The following is a 15877-nucleotide window of genomic DNA, read 5'->3' on the forward strand; positions in this document are numbered from 1 at the left end:
CCTGAGCCTGTACTGTTTAACCCTACACAAAAAACACTGATACTTTTAGTGGTTCTTTAATCCGTTCTTTTGTTAAAAACAAATTTTCCAAGTATGTGTATGAGAGTTCATCTATTGCTTTCACGTATAGTGTGTCCAAGGGGAAGAAGCAATCACAGCTGACCTTACAACTCTGGATAGGAAAGCCCTCTTACAGCAGCGTTATGCGGACAACCCTCACCATGCACAGCACAGCACAAGAAAATCTAATGCTGTAAGTTACCAGTTTGTTTACTTATTAAGCCAGTAAGATAATTTGCCCTGCAAGATTTTAAAGACTGATAAATAAATAATCTCAGCAAGTGAATTTGGACTGAGGTGAACATTCATTAATGTGCATACTGAGTCCTCATTTCAATAAATGATTGACGTTTAGTATATTTACTGTGGAGAAATTGTCTTGAGTCTTTGAGGGTTTGTAAACATTTTGTTTATAAAGTTCCAAATGTTAATTGGCCACTATTTATGTCAGTGGGCTTATTTGATATCGACCCTCCCCTGTAGTAGTCTAGTTATTTTTTTTTCAAAGTCAGAAGCTAAGAAAACCAGAGAAATTCAGAGCAGTTAAAGAAAAGGACAGGAATAAAGTAAATGCTCTTTAGCAAAACGGAAGCAAAACTTTAGACTCTCAATATTGATTATATTATATATATATATTTTTAAATATATCTTTATTGATTTCAGAGAGAGGAAAGGAGAGGGAGAGAGAGAGAAACATCAATGATAGAGTCATTGATCGAGCCCGCAACCCGGGCATGTGCCCTGACTAGGAATTGAACCCCGATGGCCTGGATCCTAGGTTGACGCTCAACCGCTGAGCCACGCTCAGCCAGACTATATTATATTTTTTTAAAAATCAATTCTATTGTTTGGTGAGTATTGTGTTAACCAGGTCTGGTACAAATACATAACTATATCATTTTTTTATATTAAAATATAAAACTTTTTTTTCAGTACTAGTAATTTATCTACCGTTGTTTACTTTTTTAAATTAAATTTATTGGGGTGACATAGGCTAATAAAATTAATAGCTTTCAAGTGTGCGATTCTGTGCTACATCATCTGTGTAGTGCATTGTGTACCCACCACCCATCAGATCAAGCTGCTTGAAGTTGGAGTCCACTGGCGCCCCCGACACTCCCAGCTGATGAAAATTTTAGGCACACCTGTAATAGATTGATGGAATACCAGTGAGCATTGGCTCAAAAGCTGAGAAAACTCTGGCTCGGATAGACTAAATAATGATAAAGCAATATGGATTTAGCCAGTTACATTTTCATTATCATTGAGAGGAAATTTAATATATATTTATTTTGGTCACATTCATCTAGAATCACAATCTTCTCTACTGACCGCAATGTGTAATCTGTCTCAAGCAGGCAGACTGATTTTCTGAGGATGTCCCAAGTTGCTACTTGTTGTAGTTCTTATACTGAAATCATATGCACGTTATTTTCTATGCCTATTATTATTTAAGTATTTATGCTTAAGAGAATAAGGAGTATTAGCAGGCTCATTCTAAAAATAATGAAACTACTTTATAAGGCAATATAATGTCTCGAGTAAGGCTTTTAAAATATGTGCAGGGGATGGACTTCTAGAGAGGACAGCTGCCTCCAGAAGAGCAAATCAAACAGCAATCTCTCTCTGTCCATCCCCCTGGAAGTTTTTGACTCAGTCTAACAAGAACCACCTCCCCCAATGGCAACTGTCTGTCATTTTATAATGGAAATTCATAGTTAAATCTAATCTACTTTATTGAAATTTGCTAGTACCTTTTAAATCCATAAAATAGTGTTCTTAAAAAAAATTTTTTTTAAATGTGTCTAAAGTTAGAATGTAAACTGACTTGAAGTCCATGTCACCAGTACTTAAGGTCCATTGGGTATTGTCCTTGGTAAAATCCAAAGCCATCTGGGTGTTAGCGGATTTCTTTTCCTTAGCAATTACTTTATTAGTGGCAATATATCTAAATTCACTATCAAGTAACATTTCGCTTTATTGTGGAAGCACTCATTTATCTGTGCTTTTCAAGGAAATGTTTATGTAAGTAAATTCTGAATGCATCAAAATTTAGTATTTATTTATTTTTTAAATGTAGTTAACTACCTGACTGGACACAGAAGCAGTGTACATGTGTTTTTTATGTTCGTATCTTCTAGTTCGTGTTTATTTTTCATTGTTATCAGAGTCTTTGCACCAGTGTCCCTTCTGCTTCTAATCTGCTTCATGTTTGCACAGACCTCTAACTCAGCATGCCTGAGGGTGGTCCTAACCTTTCCTACAAAGTATAAGCCACCATAAATGTCAACAGCTAAGGTGGGCTTTCTGCATGGCCTCCATATTCATCACCTCTTTTGCTTGCTTCTGGGTTTTACATCTGTGTTCTGGCTGATTTTTTTGTTTTGTTTGTATATAACTTCACATTTTAGTCAGTGTCCACTTTCTGAATCATCCTTTGATATAAAATGTACCTGGCTTTACCTGTAAATTACACAGTTCTTTCAACTTCTTTAAAAAAATCATAAAATCACTAAAGATCATTATAAAGGGTCACCTGCTTAAGAATACAAGATGCAGTTATATATTAAATCATACGAACTCTATATGGGGCATATTTGGGTGTGAAAAGTATACATCTTAAATTTCTACCAAACACAAATCTAAATTCATTTATAGATTAACATTTAAATGATTGTACCCAACTTTTCTGGGTTTCTTTGGAGTTTCTACTTTTTGTTTCTATAATATGCCTTTAGTTATTCTTATTTGAATTTTGTGTCAGTTTTAAATAGAGTACTCTCTCTAAAGTTACAAAGCTTCTATCTTAAGCAACATTACCTTACTTGATTTCATTTATTGGACTGATCAATGTGGATGGATGAGGGTAATTTACATTCTAAAAATAGAACAAGTTTGCCCAGCCAGGGTGGCTGAATAGTTGAGCATCTACCTATGATCTAGGGAGATGGAGGTTCAATTCCCAGTTAGGGCACATGCCCGGGTTTCGGGCTCTATCCCCAGCAGGGGGCATGCAGGAGGCAGCCAATCAATGACTCTCATCATTGATGTTTCTATCCCTCTCCCTCTCACTTCTTCCCTCTGAAACCAATTCAATTAAAAAAACACATACAAAAAATACAAATAGAACAGTTTTATTTGATTTCTTAATTTTTTTACCCTTTTTTATTTACCTTTCAAAAGAAACATTTTAGTGATTATAGGTACATGATAATCTAATAGAATTGAGTGATTACGGATCAGTTTGATGTGACCTAAAGTGCAGTAAAAATAATTTTGGCAAAGCAAAAAAATAGTATGAAGATAGTTTAGTTAAAACACTAATTGAAAAAAGTTGATCAAGGATTATAAATGGGTTATATGTGTAGAAAATATTATCCTTTTAATGATGGAATGCTTTTGTTTGTTTGTTTTTTAGATTTTGAATACAGGGTTAATGATTCCAACTCAGTTTCCGGTTCCTGTACTGTGAATAGTTTATATTTTAGGACTTCTGTGTGATGGTCTTTATTTTTCTCTTCTCAGGAAACTGTGGCTGCTGAGAAGAAGAAACAGACTGTTGCAGAGCAAGTGATGATAGACCACCTGTGTAGGTGCGAGGTCATCACTGGTGGTGGGAGTTCATTCAGAAAGTTCCTATTCAATTTTTTTTATGCCTGACAACCCATATCCTTGGTCAATCAAGTTTCTAACTCAGATATCTTCAAACTTTCTCTGTTCAGTGTCCTCATAGTGTTTAGTACTTTTTTTCACAGCACTCCTAGGCCAACAGACATACCCATTATTTCCATTTATTAAATAATTTTGTCTAAAAAACTTAATGAGTATGTGCTTCCTAACTATTTAATGGCTATTTGAAAAATACACATAAATTAAAAGAAAATGTGGGGTTTTTTTCATTCTTAAATAGCCATAAGTACTTACTAAAGGGATGTTTACACCTTTTTGGGTACTGTACAGCCTCTCAAACCTTGGAAATGTTTAGGATGTTGCTACCCTCACTTTCTGTTTCATATGGCACTTGCTTTTTACCACAGGACTGCAGAAAGCCCAGCTTTGCAAGATGAGGCATCATTGAAGGAGGGCATCTTACTGAATCTGTGAATTAGTTTGAGCTGGTAGTTCATGTGGTGTCCAATAAATATTAAGTACTGTGTTTCCCTCAAAAATTAAAAATATCCTGCAGTGTCCCTAGGAGTTCCTTGGGGCACCCCAGAGTGAGTTGGTGTACAGTTTGGGAACTGTGAGACTAACTATAAGAACTGTAAAATGTAATCTAAGTTTCATAACTCTTAGGAAATGATATGAAGTTTTAGCACCTGCTGTGCTAAATTGCATGACAACATGCAAATATTGCAAGATTTCAGAAGAAACTTGAATAGCCTAGGACATCTTCGAGGAGGAAGTAAGACAAGTTTAGCTTTGGAAAAAATTCTTTAATTAGGTGGTGGAGAGAAAGAGTGATATTCTACATGCATGTTTTTCAGTAAATTGTTTGAAATAATTAATTATACTTACAGTCTTCAATTATACTTAGAGTCTTCAATGCATCTCCTCCCATTATCTCATGAACTCACTTTAGTAATGTTTCCACTCCCACTGTACCACCACAAGGTGATTATTCATTTAACATCTGACAAATATATAATTCTGGTAGCAGTGTAAATTTGCATTTATATATGGGCTTTTTCAACTGCTTACAAATACGTGAATGCTAGCACAATGTGTTATCGCATTTAATCATCAGACTTTGTGTTTTGTTGACAGGGCTGTAATCAGTGATCCAGAACAAAATTTAACCACTGAGAAGAAAGAAGGTGTTTGTATCCTTCCAGATTCTAACATAGCCCCTCTTCGATGTAGGAAGAGAACACTACATGAAACAAAGTAAGAAGAGTTTACTTATATAAATTGAGGATATAGTATTTATACATGTATTTTAAAAAATGTTATTTTGTGTCCAACTGAAAAGTTTTTTGTTTTTTGCTATTTAAAAGGAAGTGAATTTTTTGAGTTTAGAGTCTAATCCTTACACTTTAATATACTGGGATAAAGTTTGCCCTCTAGCTTTTCTATTTGTAATTTAGGAATAACAGCCACAACCTTAGGAGATAATACACGTCTCCTCCTGTGTAAAATGCATAATGCAGTAACTGAATCGTTGGTATGTACACAATATATATTGGCTGAATCTCATTGATATATAATACATTCAAAGTTAGTGTTGTTTAAAAGTTATTATTTTGCATCTTTGTAGCCTATAAAATCTTTAGACCTATATGGACTTTCTCACTCCTCCGGATATATTTCACTTTAATTTCTCAACAACTTCACTGACTGTTGACATCTAGCCTCTGCTTTAATAGGCATAGAAAATCTATCAGTTCCTACAGTAACGCTTTTATATTTTCAGACAGCTGTAACTGTTGGGCAGTTACTATCTTATAACTTTTATATTTTGTTCTTATTCTTATTTTCTGGAAGCTTTAATTTTCATAACTTTAAATATTTGAATATATCATGTATTAATTTCCTATTGCCTCTGTAACAAATTACCAAGAGCAGTATTTTAAAACAACACAAATCTATTCTCTTACAGTTCTAGAGGTCAGAAGCCTAAAATCAGGATCTTGACAGGATGCATTCCTTCTGGAGGCTTCCAGGAAGTATCTGATTTCTTGCCTTTTTCAGCTTCTAGAGGGGGCTGCTTTCATTCCTTGGCTCATGGCCCCTTCTTCCATTTTCAAAGCCAGCTATGGCTGGGCAAGTCTTTCTTATGTTATCTCACTCTGACACCCTTCTGTATCACATACACCTCTACTTCCCTCATAAAGACCCCTATGATTGCACTGAACCTAACTGGATAATTCTGGATAATCTTCTCATCTCCAGGTCTTTAATCACATCTTCAAAGTCCTTTTATTGTATTATGTAAGTTAACATATTTACATGTTCAGAGGATTAAAGATGAACATCTTTAGAGGACCATCATTCAGCTATCACCTATAGTAATCTCTCTTTTTTAAAGTAAACTTCTACTGAAATAAAACATATACTCACAAAGTGTACACATTTTAGGTGTACAGCATATGAATTTTCACAACCTGAACAAGTTTCTAGATCAAGATATAGAACAGTACCAGTACCCCAACGTCCCACCCTTTGTGCTATCTACCAGTTACTGTCCATTTCCTCTGCCACAACAGGTGGAGTGCTCTATCTCACTTTCAGATTATACACTTAAATGAAATCACAAAATTTAAACTCTGTATCTGGCTTCTTTTGTTTAACAATATGTTTGTGGGTTTTATCCATATTATTATTTGTAGGTGTCCTTTATTTTCATTCCTGTACAGTATTTTATTATATAAATATACCACAATTTATTTATATACAGATGCGTTTGGACATTTGACTCTTTATGAGTAGTGTTGCCATGAACTTTTTGCATGCCTTTTTGTGAACATATGTACTCATTTCTGCTCAGTACCTACTTAGAAGTGGAATCGCTGGACTACTTAGTATGCATATGTTCAGCTCTAAAAAACATTGCCAAATAGTTTTCCAAAGTAGTTGTTGCAATTAACACTGTCATCAGTAGCAGTAAGAGGGTGCCAGTTGCACCACAGATCTGCTTGCACTTGGTGTTGTCTATATTTTTAATTTTAGTTCTTATGGGAATGTATTGGTAATTTTAATTTACATTTCACTGGAGAATAATGAAGTTTAGCACTTTTACATATGTATATTAGTCATCTAAATATATTGTTAAGTGAAACTTCAAATCTCTTGGGTTATCTTTTTCATACTGGTTGTGGAACTTATTTACATATTCTAGTTATAAGTCCCTTTTCAGTTCTATTTGTTGGACATGTATTTTCCTATTCTGTGGTTACCTTTACATTCTCTTGATCAGAGTTCTATTTTTTTTTAATTATGTTTTTATTGACTTCAGAGAGAAAAATGGAGAGGGAGAGAAGGATAGAAATATCAATGATGGGAGTCATTGATCAGCTGCTTCCTGCACGCCCCCTACTGGGGATTGAGTCTGGAACCCCAGGCGTGAGCCTTACAGGGAGTCAAACCATGATCTCTTGGATCATAGGTCAGTGCTCAACCACTGAGCCATACTGGCCGGGCTGATCAGAGTTCTTAATTTCAGCGTAGACCAGTTTGCCGTTTTTTTCTTTTGTTGTTAGTATCCTTCATATCTTCTTTAAGAAGTCTCTGCCGACCACAAACTCATTATTTCTCTGAATTATAATGCCATTTATGTTGTATATCAAGTTGTTATAAATGCATGGTAGGTTTCTAGGCTTTTTATTAGCTTCATCTACTTGTAATATATTCTTGTACCAACATAATTCTATATTAATTAGTATTGCTTTAAATTAAATATCTGCAGCTTGTTTATCTTCAGTATTGTCTTGGCATACTAGGCACTTTTCTCTTAAGTAGAAATTTTTGATTTAGCGAGTCTAGTTCTCTGAAAAATCCTATGAGGGATATTGATTAGAATTACTGAATTTATGAATTTTACCCCCTACGCCCCTATTCACTATTCCCAGAAGCAGAGGAGAAAATTCTGCTTCATAGAATTAGAAGCAGAAGATTGGCACATGCAGTGCAACCCTTCCTCTTGTCTTTTCCTTGGGAGTTAGCTGCCTGCAGAAGTACACATACTGTCCTATGCGTTAAGTTTTACAAGTCCCTCCCCAGTGGGAATGAGTGGGTTAGTTTGTTTAATTCTAGTGTCAGGGGCTTTGCTTCTTGTTGCTGCATTCTTAAGCCATGGTTGCCAAAGGCTTTATCAAGAATAAAATTCATATTTTTGTCTTGATCTGCTTAATTCTTATTTTTGTATTGGTTAAGAACTTGGGTAGATTATTGGTGCTCCTTATCAGGTACCCAAAACTCCAACATGGAACTTTCCATTTATAATATAAATGCCTATTTACATCTTTTATCTTTTCAAGGAGACTCTAGGCTTCTTGAAGCTATTACTTCAACTTATCACTGTTAAACTGAATTCTGTTCACCTTTGAGAAGCAACATAATGTAATGGTTATGAACAAGGTTTTTTTCTAGCTTTCCCATGCACTAACTCTATGGCTCTGTAAAATTTATTTGTGAAATGGGGATAATAATACTTACTTCATGGAGTTATTGCAAGTATTCAATGAACTAATACACATTAAAGTGATTTTAATAATAACTAGTGTCTAGGAAGTTCTCAATAAATGGTAGCTATTATTAGTGCTATTATTTTCTCAGCATTTAGAATTGTTTATGGCACATAATGGGCATTCAATAAACACATTAATACTAATGGATTAAGTTGAATTGAGATGACCAAGCTTTTATGGCTCTACTCTGTGTTCACAAACTCATCTGGACTGCTGACTCTTGTTGGCTTTATCTTGTTTACCTTTCACAGTGACCTAGATTTTATAGAGATGAAACATTTGAAGATCTTTATGCGCCACATACACTTATTTGCTATTTACATCATTGCAATGTTATTACACCTGCAGGGAATAGCATAAGACTGTTTAGGAAGGTGAGTAAAGATATATCACTGAATCTTCAGATTTCTTAACATAAAAGAGATTATTAGTAGTAGGGTGCCAAAGTGTGTGCATTGGTGTTTTGCTTCATATTATTGAACAGGATTTTATGAATAGCAATTTTTGTGAGATCATTCAGTGCTGTCTGAAGGCCATAAAGATTAAATAACTCATCTGAGGTCTCACAGACTGATTTCAAGGCTAAAACTTGTTCTAATATTCGTTTCCACTCTTCTTTTATTTTGGTAAGGAATATTTTGAGCTACCCCCAATTGAAAACCTGACTGATAGTGGCTTAAACAAGTTAGGATTTATTTTTCATATTTAACTAGCTGCTTGGAGTTTGTTGGTTGCAGTTCAGCGGCTCAGAGATGGCAGAGTTCTGGGCTGGCTTTCTTGAGATTTTATTGGCCTTTCTGACATGGTTGCTTGATGTCTATAGTGGCTGCTAGCATCACATCCCTGCCATGTTCACGGACAGGACCTCTTCCCACACCACTCTCTTCTCAGGACAAAACAAAATCTTTCCTGGAAGTTTATTGACGGAACTGGATCCCTTAGTCCCCTAAAACTGAAGAGGCTAAGAAAACAAATTCTTTGGTGGAAGGGAGGCAAGAAGGATAGGGCTAGACGTGCCTCCGGGGTTAGCCCCACAGCAGAGCCAGTCACAAATGTGATATCTACATTCAATGTTTACTTTCATAGCACTATGCTACTACACAGTCTAACATAAAAGTCACTCGTGTCTTACATACTGGATTTCAGGATTATTTCTTATGTGTCTGCTACAAGTAGCAATCTGAAAAAATAAGAGTTTTATGCTATCATCTTAATGCAATTTGTGCACTTCAAATATTAACTTTTTTCATACTTTTATTGTTTATATCAAATGTACATAACTTTAAAATAATTGCTGACAAATGTGTTCCTTAACAGGATAAGAACGCATTCTACATTAACCGAAAACATGCTTTCTCACAAAGTGCAATTTGATGGTAGGATCATATCAAGGTGATTATGATTTTGTTAAATTTTTAATCCTATGATTATAAAGTATATTCTATTTTCAAATAGACACAACAATAGTGAGATTAATTAAATTTGTCACAAACAAATGTAAATGTGAATTTAGAACAAACATTTTTAGGTAATATATATCAATCTGTTACAAAAATTATAGAAAGTATGAACCTAAAGAAAAGTGTTTTAATTAGAAATTATTTAAAATGTGATTCTAAAATGTCTTTCAAAAAGAAATGTAGAAGTGAGTTTTAAAAAGGTATATATTACTACTAGAAGATTCTAAACTATTGAAAAATTAACCTTTATGTAACTTTCTTTATGTAATTTCATGTTAATGGCTTAAGTTAACAGTAGATTATTGGCAGATGCAAGAAGATGACAAAGATAATGCTTAAATCTCTTTTCTCAGTCTTATAAACTTCCAGTAAAATGTAATGCTACTTGATATTCTTTGTGTACACTGATGGTAAAGTGTTGTTGTTTTTTAAATTATCCTGTTTGTTTAATGATTTTAAACTTTCTCAGACAAAGGATAATAAATGTATATCCTTGAGTGGCTTCTTGCAAGCTCTACATTTTAAAAAATCTTTCACTTTATCTTAAAAGTCTGTATCAAATCAGCAATCTGTGTATCCATATTTATATCAGTGTAAGCTAAAGATTTTCTCCATCTAAAATCGACACTGCAGCAAGCTGCGGCATGTTTTCCCAGTGTCATCCCATAACCCTAGCTCATTGCCATGCATTTGAGGAAGTTAATATCCCTCTGACATGATGATTTTAGCTTATTGTTTAATTAGAAAATTATGGTATTTGAAAACCTTTGATGTGATTCTCTTTTTCTAGAAATGGACGTGATGCTTGCAGAGAGCTGGTTGGGTTCTTTTTCCTTCATGACCAGTCCCTTACCATTTATGAATATCGGCAATTTGGGAAAAATAGGTATGCCATAAAGCATTGCTACAACTCTCAAGATGATTACTTCTGAGAGAAGCCGAATAACTTCACGTTTTTGTCATTTAACTTCTAGAACAAATGTGCTTCCTTTTATTCAAAAAAAAATTTATAGTCATCAGCGTGGACGAAGAAAAGGAAAGCAATACCAACTTGGCGATTTTTATATTGTAAGTTAAGTGTGTGCTTACACAGGATTTAATTCCAGATGTTGGATTTCGTGGGATCCTGTGGGGCTGGAGGAGCGGGGTTTCTCATCTTCAGCTGATTCTCTCTCCTTCCTGAGCAGGGGCATTGATTTGTGTGAATGGCCAATGTTTGATGTTTCCCTGGAGGTTCTGCCTGTCTGGTTCAGACACCATTGGTCTGAATCTAAGGACAGCTTGTATTCCCAGTAACACTACCTTCGGCCTCCACCCAAATCCCCAACAGAAGCCCAGCAGAGCTTGTCTCGGTACTTTTAAAGGCTCTACAGGGCTGTGCCATTGAGTAAGGGGCTACTTCAATAGAACTAGGAGTAATGCTCCACCTAAAACAGGCTTACCTTCTGAGGACGCATAGTTTTTGGTTGTTGGCCCTGGAGCTGTCGTATAACTGATAGCCTGTCCCTGTGATTTTCTCACCTTGTGCAACTCCTGGCATATGTGTATCACAAGGATTCCATAGAACAGGTGGCTCATAGAAATGTTACAATTTGTATAGTGCTCCTTCATTTTAAATCATTATATTCACGTGTTATCTCGTGGTTACAATGCAGCACTATCCACAGTCATTCGTGTAACAGATATATAGTCATAGGCTAAGCACTGGAGAGAGAACAGTGGGTAAGTTAGACCCATTCCCTGCATTTGTGGAGTTTAGCCTAAAGGGAAACATGGTCAGGTAAGAGGGGTAATAATTTAGAATATAGAGTGAAAGAGGCTTCCTGAAGGAAATGCCATCTAAACTTCACCCAGAGGAGTTAGCTGGGTGGGACAGGAAGACAGGAGAGGGTAGGGAAAGTCCGTCTGGACAGGGTTGAGGGCTGGTATTGTCAAGAAAGTAGGAGCTTATTAAGGGCAGCCTCTGTTAAAGAGTTACCTAAAATGTTATCATGTGGGGAATAAAGACCAGGTGTAAAGAACCAGATTGGACTGAAATATATAAGTTTAGGGAGGAGGTTGTGACAACCTGAGCTAGGCAGGTGTCTGTATCTGTGAAGCTAATTAGAAAAATAAATTTTTTAAAAAATCTTTAGGAGGTAGAGTCAATAAGATGTAGTAACCGTTAGGTGAGAAATTGGGATGAGGACAAACTTTACATATCACACTGGGATTAAATAAAATATACATAGGCCACTCAAGTCTGCCTCTTGAGATCTGGAGAAAATCAGCTCCGACTCCTATTTCACAACGTGCAGAAAGGGTGTTTGACGCCTGTCCCCGATCGAAGCTACCTCTAGCTCTGTCGCCAATAACTTAGTGTGGCTTATGATTCATTGTCACTGTTCCTGTTCCATGTCACCTGAAGCAGATGTGGAACTCTGCTCCCTTTTATGATTTCCATGAAAGAAAAGAAGGGAGAAAAGAAGTGGGGAGAGGAATCTGCACCCAAACCATGTATACGACGCTTTGTGTGTGTGCCAGACATTTTGAAAGGGGCATGGAGGGAGGTCAATATTGCAGCGGTGTCAGAAACGCAAAATTTATTAGACATTCCTATTCTTAGAAATATGCCCCTTGCGTCTTTCCCACGGTAAAGGCCCTCCTCTTCAATATTCCGTTTTGACTCCTTCCATCTTTTCCTCCTCCCTACAGTATTTCATTTCTTTATGCAGGAATATGCCACCTTCTCCGTCTTTCTTTTGGGGGTAGGAGGTATTTCTTCTGTTTTCCAGATGTTACTCTGGAACGTATCTTTTCTCTATGCCCCACCAAGATCTTTTCCTAAACACTCCCTAAAAGAAGTTTTAGTGCCAGCTATTAGGATAATAATCACATAAGCATGCGCACATGCCCATGGACACTCATGCATAAAAAGTGCACCCACATACGTTCATTCACGCACATGAATATATAGCTTCCGATGCACTGACACAAAATGCACGGATGTACCCTGTGCACACATGTACGTATGCATGCATTCACTTTTGTGTACATTCTTATGGGTATAATCCGACTACACAATTCACATAGTTTCTTCAACTACTTAATATTATAATTTGAAAAGAATTTATATACGTTTCAAATAAAGGAGAAAGCACTAAGAGTTACAAGGTTTCTTAAGTAAGTGCTCCAGGGAAAAGGAGAGAAATCTCCATTATTTTCAAGAGAGAAAATTAAACTCCTTATTTTAAATTTGTATTTGTCCTCAATTGACCATAGTTACATGAGTGACTTAGAAATTAAAATAATAAAAATTTTCTAAGTAGATTAATAATTTTTGATTGGAATATTTTTTTAAAGTATGTTTTTACTGATTTCAGAAAAAGGAAGGGAGATAGAAACATCAATGATGAGAGAGAGTCACTGATCGGCTGCCTCCCGCACGGCCCCTACTGGGGATCAAGCCTGAAACCCCAGCATGTGCCCTGGCCAGGAATCAAACTATAATCTCCTGGTTCATGAGTGGACACACAACCACTGAACCACACCAGCTGGGCAATAGGAGTATTTTTATTGAAGCCTTTATGCTCTACTTAGGTTAAAACTAGGTTTTACATTTATGTGATGTTTGTTATCAAATGAGCAGGTGATTGATCTATCACAGTTCATCAATTTGCAGTACATCTTTCTGTGGATCAGTAGCTCTATTTAGGAATGTCATGATTTTGATTTGAATAATTTATCATTCCTAAGATTTTTATAAAAATGGAGTTCTTATATTATTTTTTACATGGATTGTTAAATAGAAGATTATTCTAATTCTGAGATTGATTGGGAGATTAGTTCCTTTATTTTCCTATATTATTAGCTGAAGGCTATGTGATTTCTAAATGGTCTCTACAATGCTTTTTAAAAAAATTATAAAAGTATACCATGTCTCATAATCAAAATTGAATATTTAAAATTAGTATTAGTTGTATGCTACTTCTTATAGACTTTATAAGCTTTAAATAATTCATTTGTTAATTTTTTTTAGGGTGCAAACTTGACATTTTTAAGTTCTGATCATCCCAGACTCCCAAAAAGCATAAAAGAAAACACATTACTTATACTTCGAATCACAAATATTGATCAGATAGCTTTGGATTCTCTCAGGTAAGTAAGTCAAACTTGCATTTGTCATTTTGAAGGTAAGTGAAAACACTATTATTTCTTACCTTAAAATGAAATTCAATCCCAAAACACTTTGACTTTAGTTAGGCCAAAGCTGTACTTGTCTATTCTATGTGCTATCTCATACTCCATGTGTGGGAATGGTTACATTCAAGTAAAGAACAAAAATGTCCCATTTTATGTTAAAGGTACTTTATTAATTGGCCTTTGCTATAACACTTGTATTTTATGGAATGCTAATAAAGCAGTAAAATTTAAAAGATGAAATACAGTACAATATTAATAATTTCCCCCACATTTTAGTGTGATGGGTTTTTTTTTTAGCATTAAAAAATGTCTTGGGTCCTACATGTTAATAGTGTTCATTGATTGGTAATATGCATAATGGAAGAATAATGCTATGAATAAAAAATGAATTTGAGTTGTTTCAAATATTTTAAATGAATTTGAGTTGTTTCAAATATTTTTATATATGCTATTATATGCTATTATTCTTTCTGAGTGTTTCTTAGTGGTAAATGTATGCTATTCCAATGAGTGTTTCTCAGTGATAAATATAATTCATTTTACTGTATTGCTCAAAATGAATGCATTTTTTGCAGGGCTTTCCAAAATAACATTTTTACCCTTCATACTTTGCAAGGTGAAACTGCTTTTAAATTTAATAGTTTTAATTATTTTAAAAGAACACTGAAATAGCCACAAAAATGAATATAATGCTTAAAGGTAGTTCTTGGAAGGTTCTTAAGGATTTTAGCTTTTGATTTAGCATAGTTAATCCTCCTGGGGATTAAGTCAGCAGGTAGAAAATGGGAGTCGATTAATCTCTAGGCACTCTTCCAACTTTGATGAGAGTTTCATTGAGTCTAGAGCAGGGAAAAACTTAGAGTTTCCATACTCAAGGTTACAAAACAGAATATACTTTATCATTGTGAACATGTCAATTGCAGAACTGATTCTGTGGAACATGAGGATGATATAACCAGACAAGAAGCCGATGACAGGCTGGTCTTCAAAGCCATTCAAGGTATGTATCATTTTACTGTATATCTCAAGTATTTTACATTTTTAACTGCTTTCTTTATAAGTAGTAAAGCAGTATTTTTCAGATTTTTCTTAGTTTTATGGCACCTGATTTTTATTTCTTATTTGCTTATCTTTTTTTAAGTTAATTATATATATATATGTATGTTTAAAAATATTTTAAAGATTTCTCTTACTTTAATAATCCTAACTGAATAACTGGTATTATATGAATTATGAATTTAACAGTTTTAGAAAGAACTAGGTAGTATTGGTTTTATTCATAAATCAAATCAAATGTAACTGATTTTGTAATTTGTTTCTTGTCTTGTGCATTAGACAATATCCTAAAGAGATTTGTGACGGCCTAGTGTAAAAGAAAAGATGAAAGACTGGATCCAAAGTCATTTGTTCTCTCTCATTCAATAGATATATGACTGCCATTCACTTATACCTCTTTTTTCATCCCCAAAAAGGGGAAAAAAACCCGTTTTATTAACTTTTCATAGTTGTTGTGGTATATGTAGGCTTTGGACAGTAAGACATGTTACAAATTTTATTTCTAGAGTTTAATCTCCTAACTAATCACAGTATATATACTAGGCTCAGACAATTCTCTTGTTAAATTTCATAATGTAGAAGTAATCATAGAAAAGCAACATACAATTTATGAACTTTGATAAATCCTGATTTATAATTTAAAGATGATCAGGGAATAAAAAGACTAGAAATGTTTGAAAGTTGTCTAGGATTGATATTTGAAGTCTCAAATATTCTTAATGCCATTGTTAGTAAATCGTTTAGACTATCACGGTCAAAACAATATTTTTCACTGTTATATCTAGTGACATTTACTTCCCCTAATGTATTGTATTTAGTAACTACTTTAGTAAAGTTCCTTATATTTTCTTGAGATGGCACAAACTGCATTAAGTGAAATCATTGACCCACAAAGAGAATGCTAGGTGCCTAAGAACATCACCTCTTATGAAT

General features: G+C 34.7%; 1 protein-coding gene across 1 annotated transcript in view; it reads left to right on the forward strand.

The window, feature by feature from the left end:
* Nucleotides 1–15877, forward strand: part of CAPS2 (calcyphosine 2) — a 45342-nt gene that overhangs the window by 11267 nt on the left and 18198 nt on the right. Inside the window, exons 8-15 of the mRNA XM_081129352.1 lie at nt 131–253; nt 3586–3653; nt 4828–4947; nt 9564–9638; nt 10497–10592; nt 10681–10774; nt 13725–13843; nt 14812–14888. Coding sequence (XP_080985478.1) covers nt 131–253; nt 3586–3653; nt 4828–4947; nt 9564–9638; nt 10497–10592; nt 10681–10774; nt 13725–13843; nt 14812–14888 — 772 coding nt within the window. The remainder of the gene's footprint in view (nt 1–130; nt 254–3585; nt 3654–4827; nt 4948–9563; nt 9639–10496; nt 10593–10680; nt 10775–13724; nt 13844–14811; nt 14889–15877) is intronic.

The sequence above is a fragment of the Miniopterus schreibersii genome (genome assembly GCF_964146895.1).
Source record: "Miniopterus schreibersii genome assembly, chromosome: 2".
Classification (NCBI taxonomy): Eukaryota; Metazoa; Chordata; class Mammalia; order Chiroptera; family Miniopteridae; genus Miniopterus; species Miniopterus schreibersii.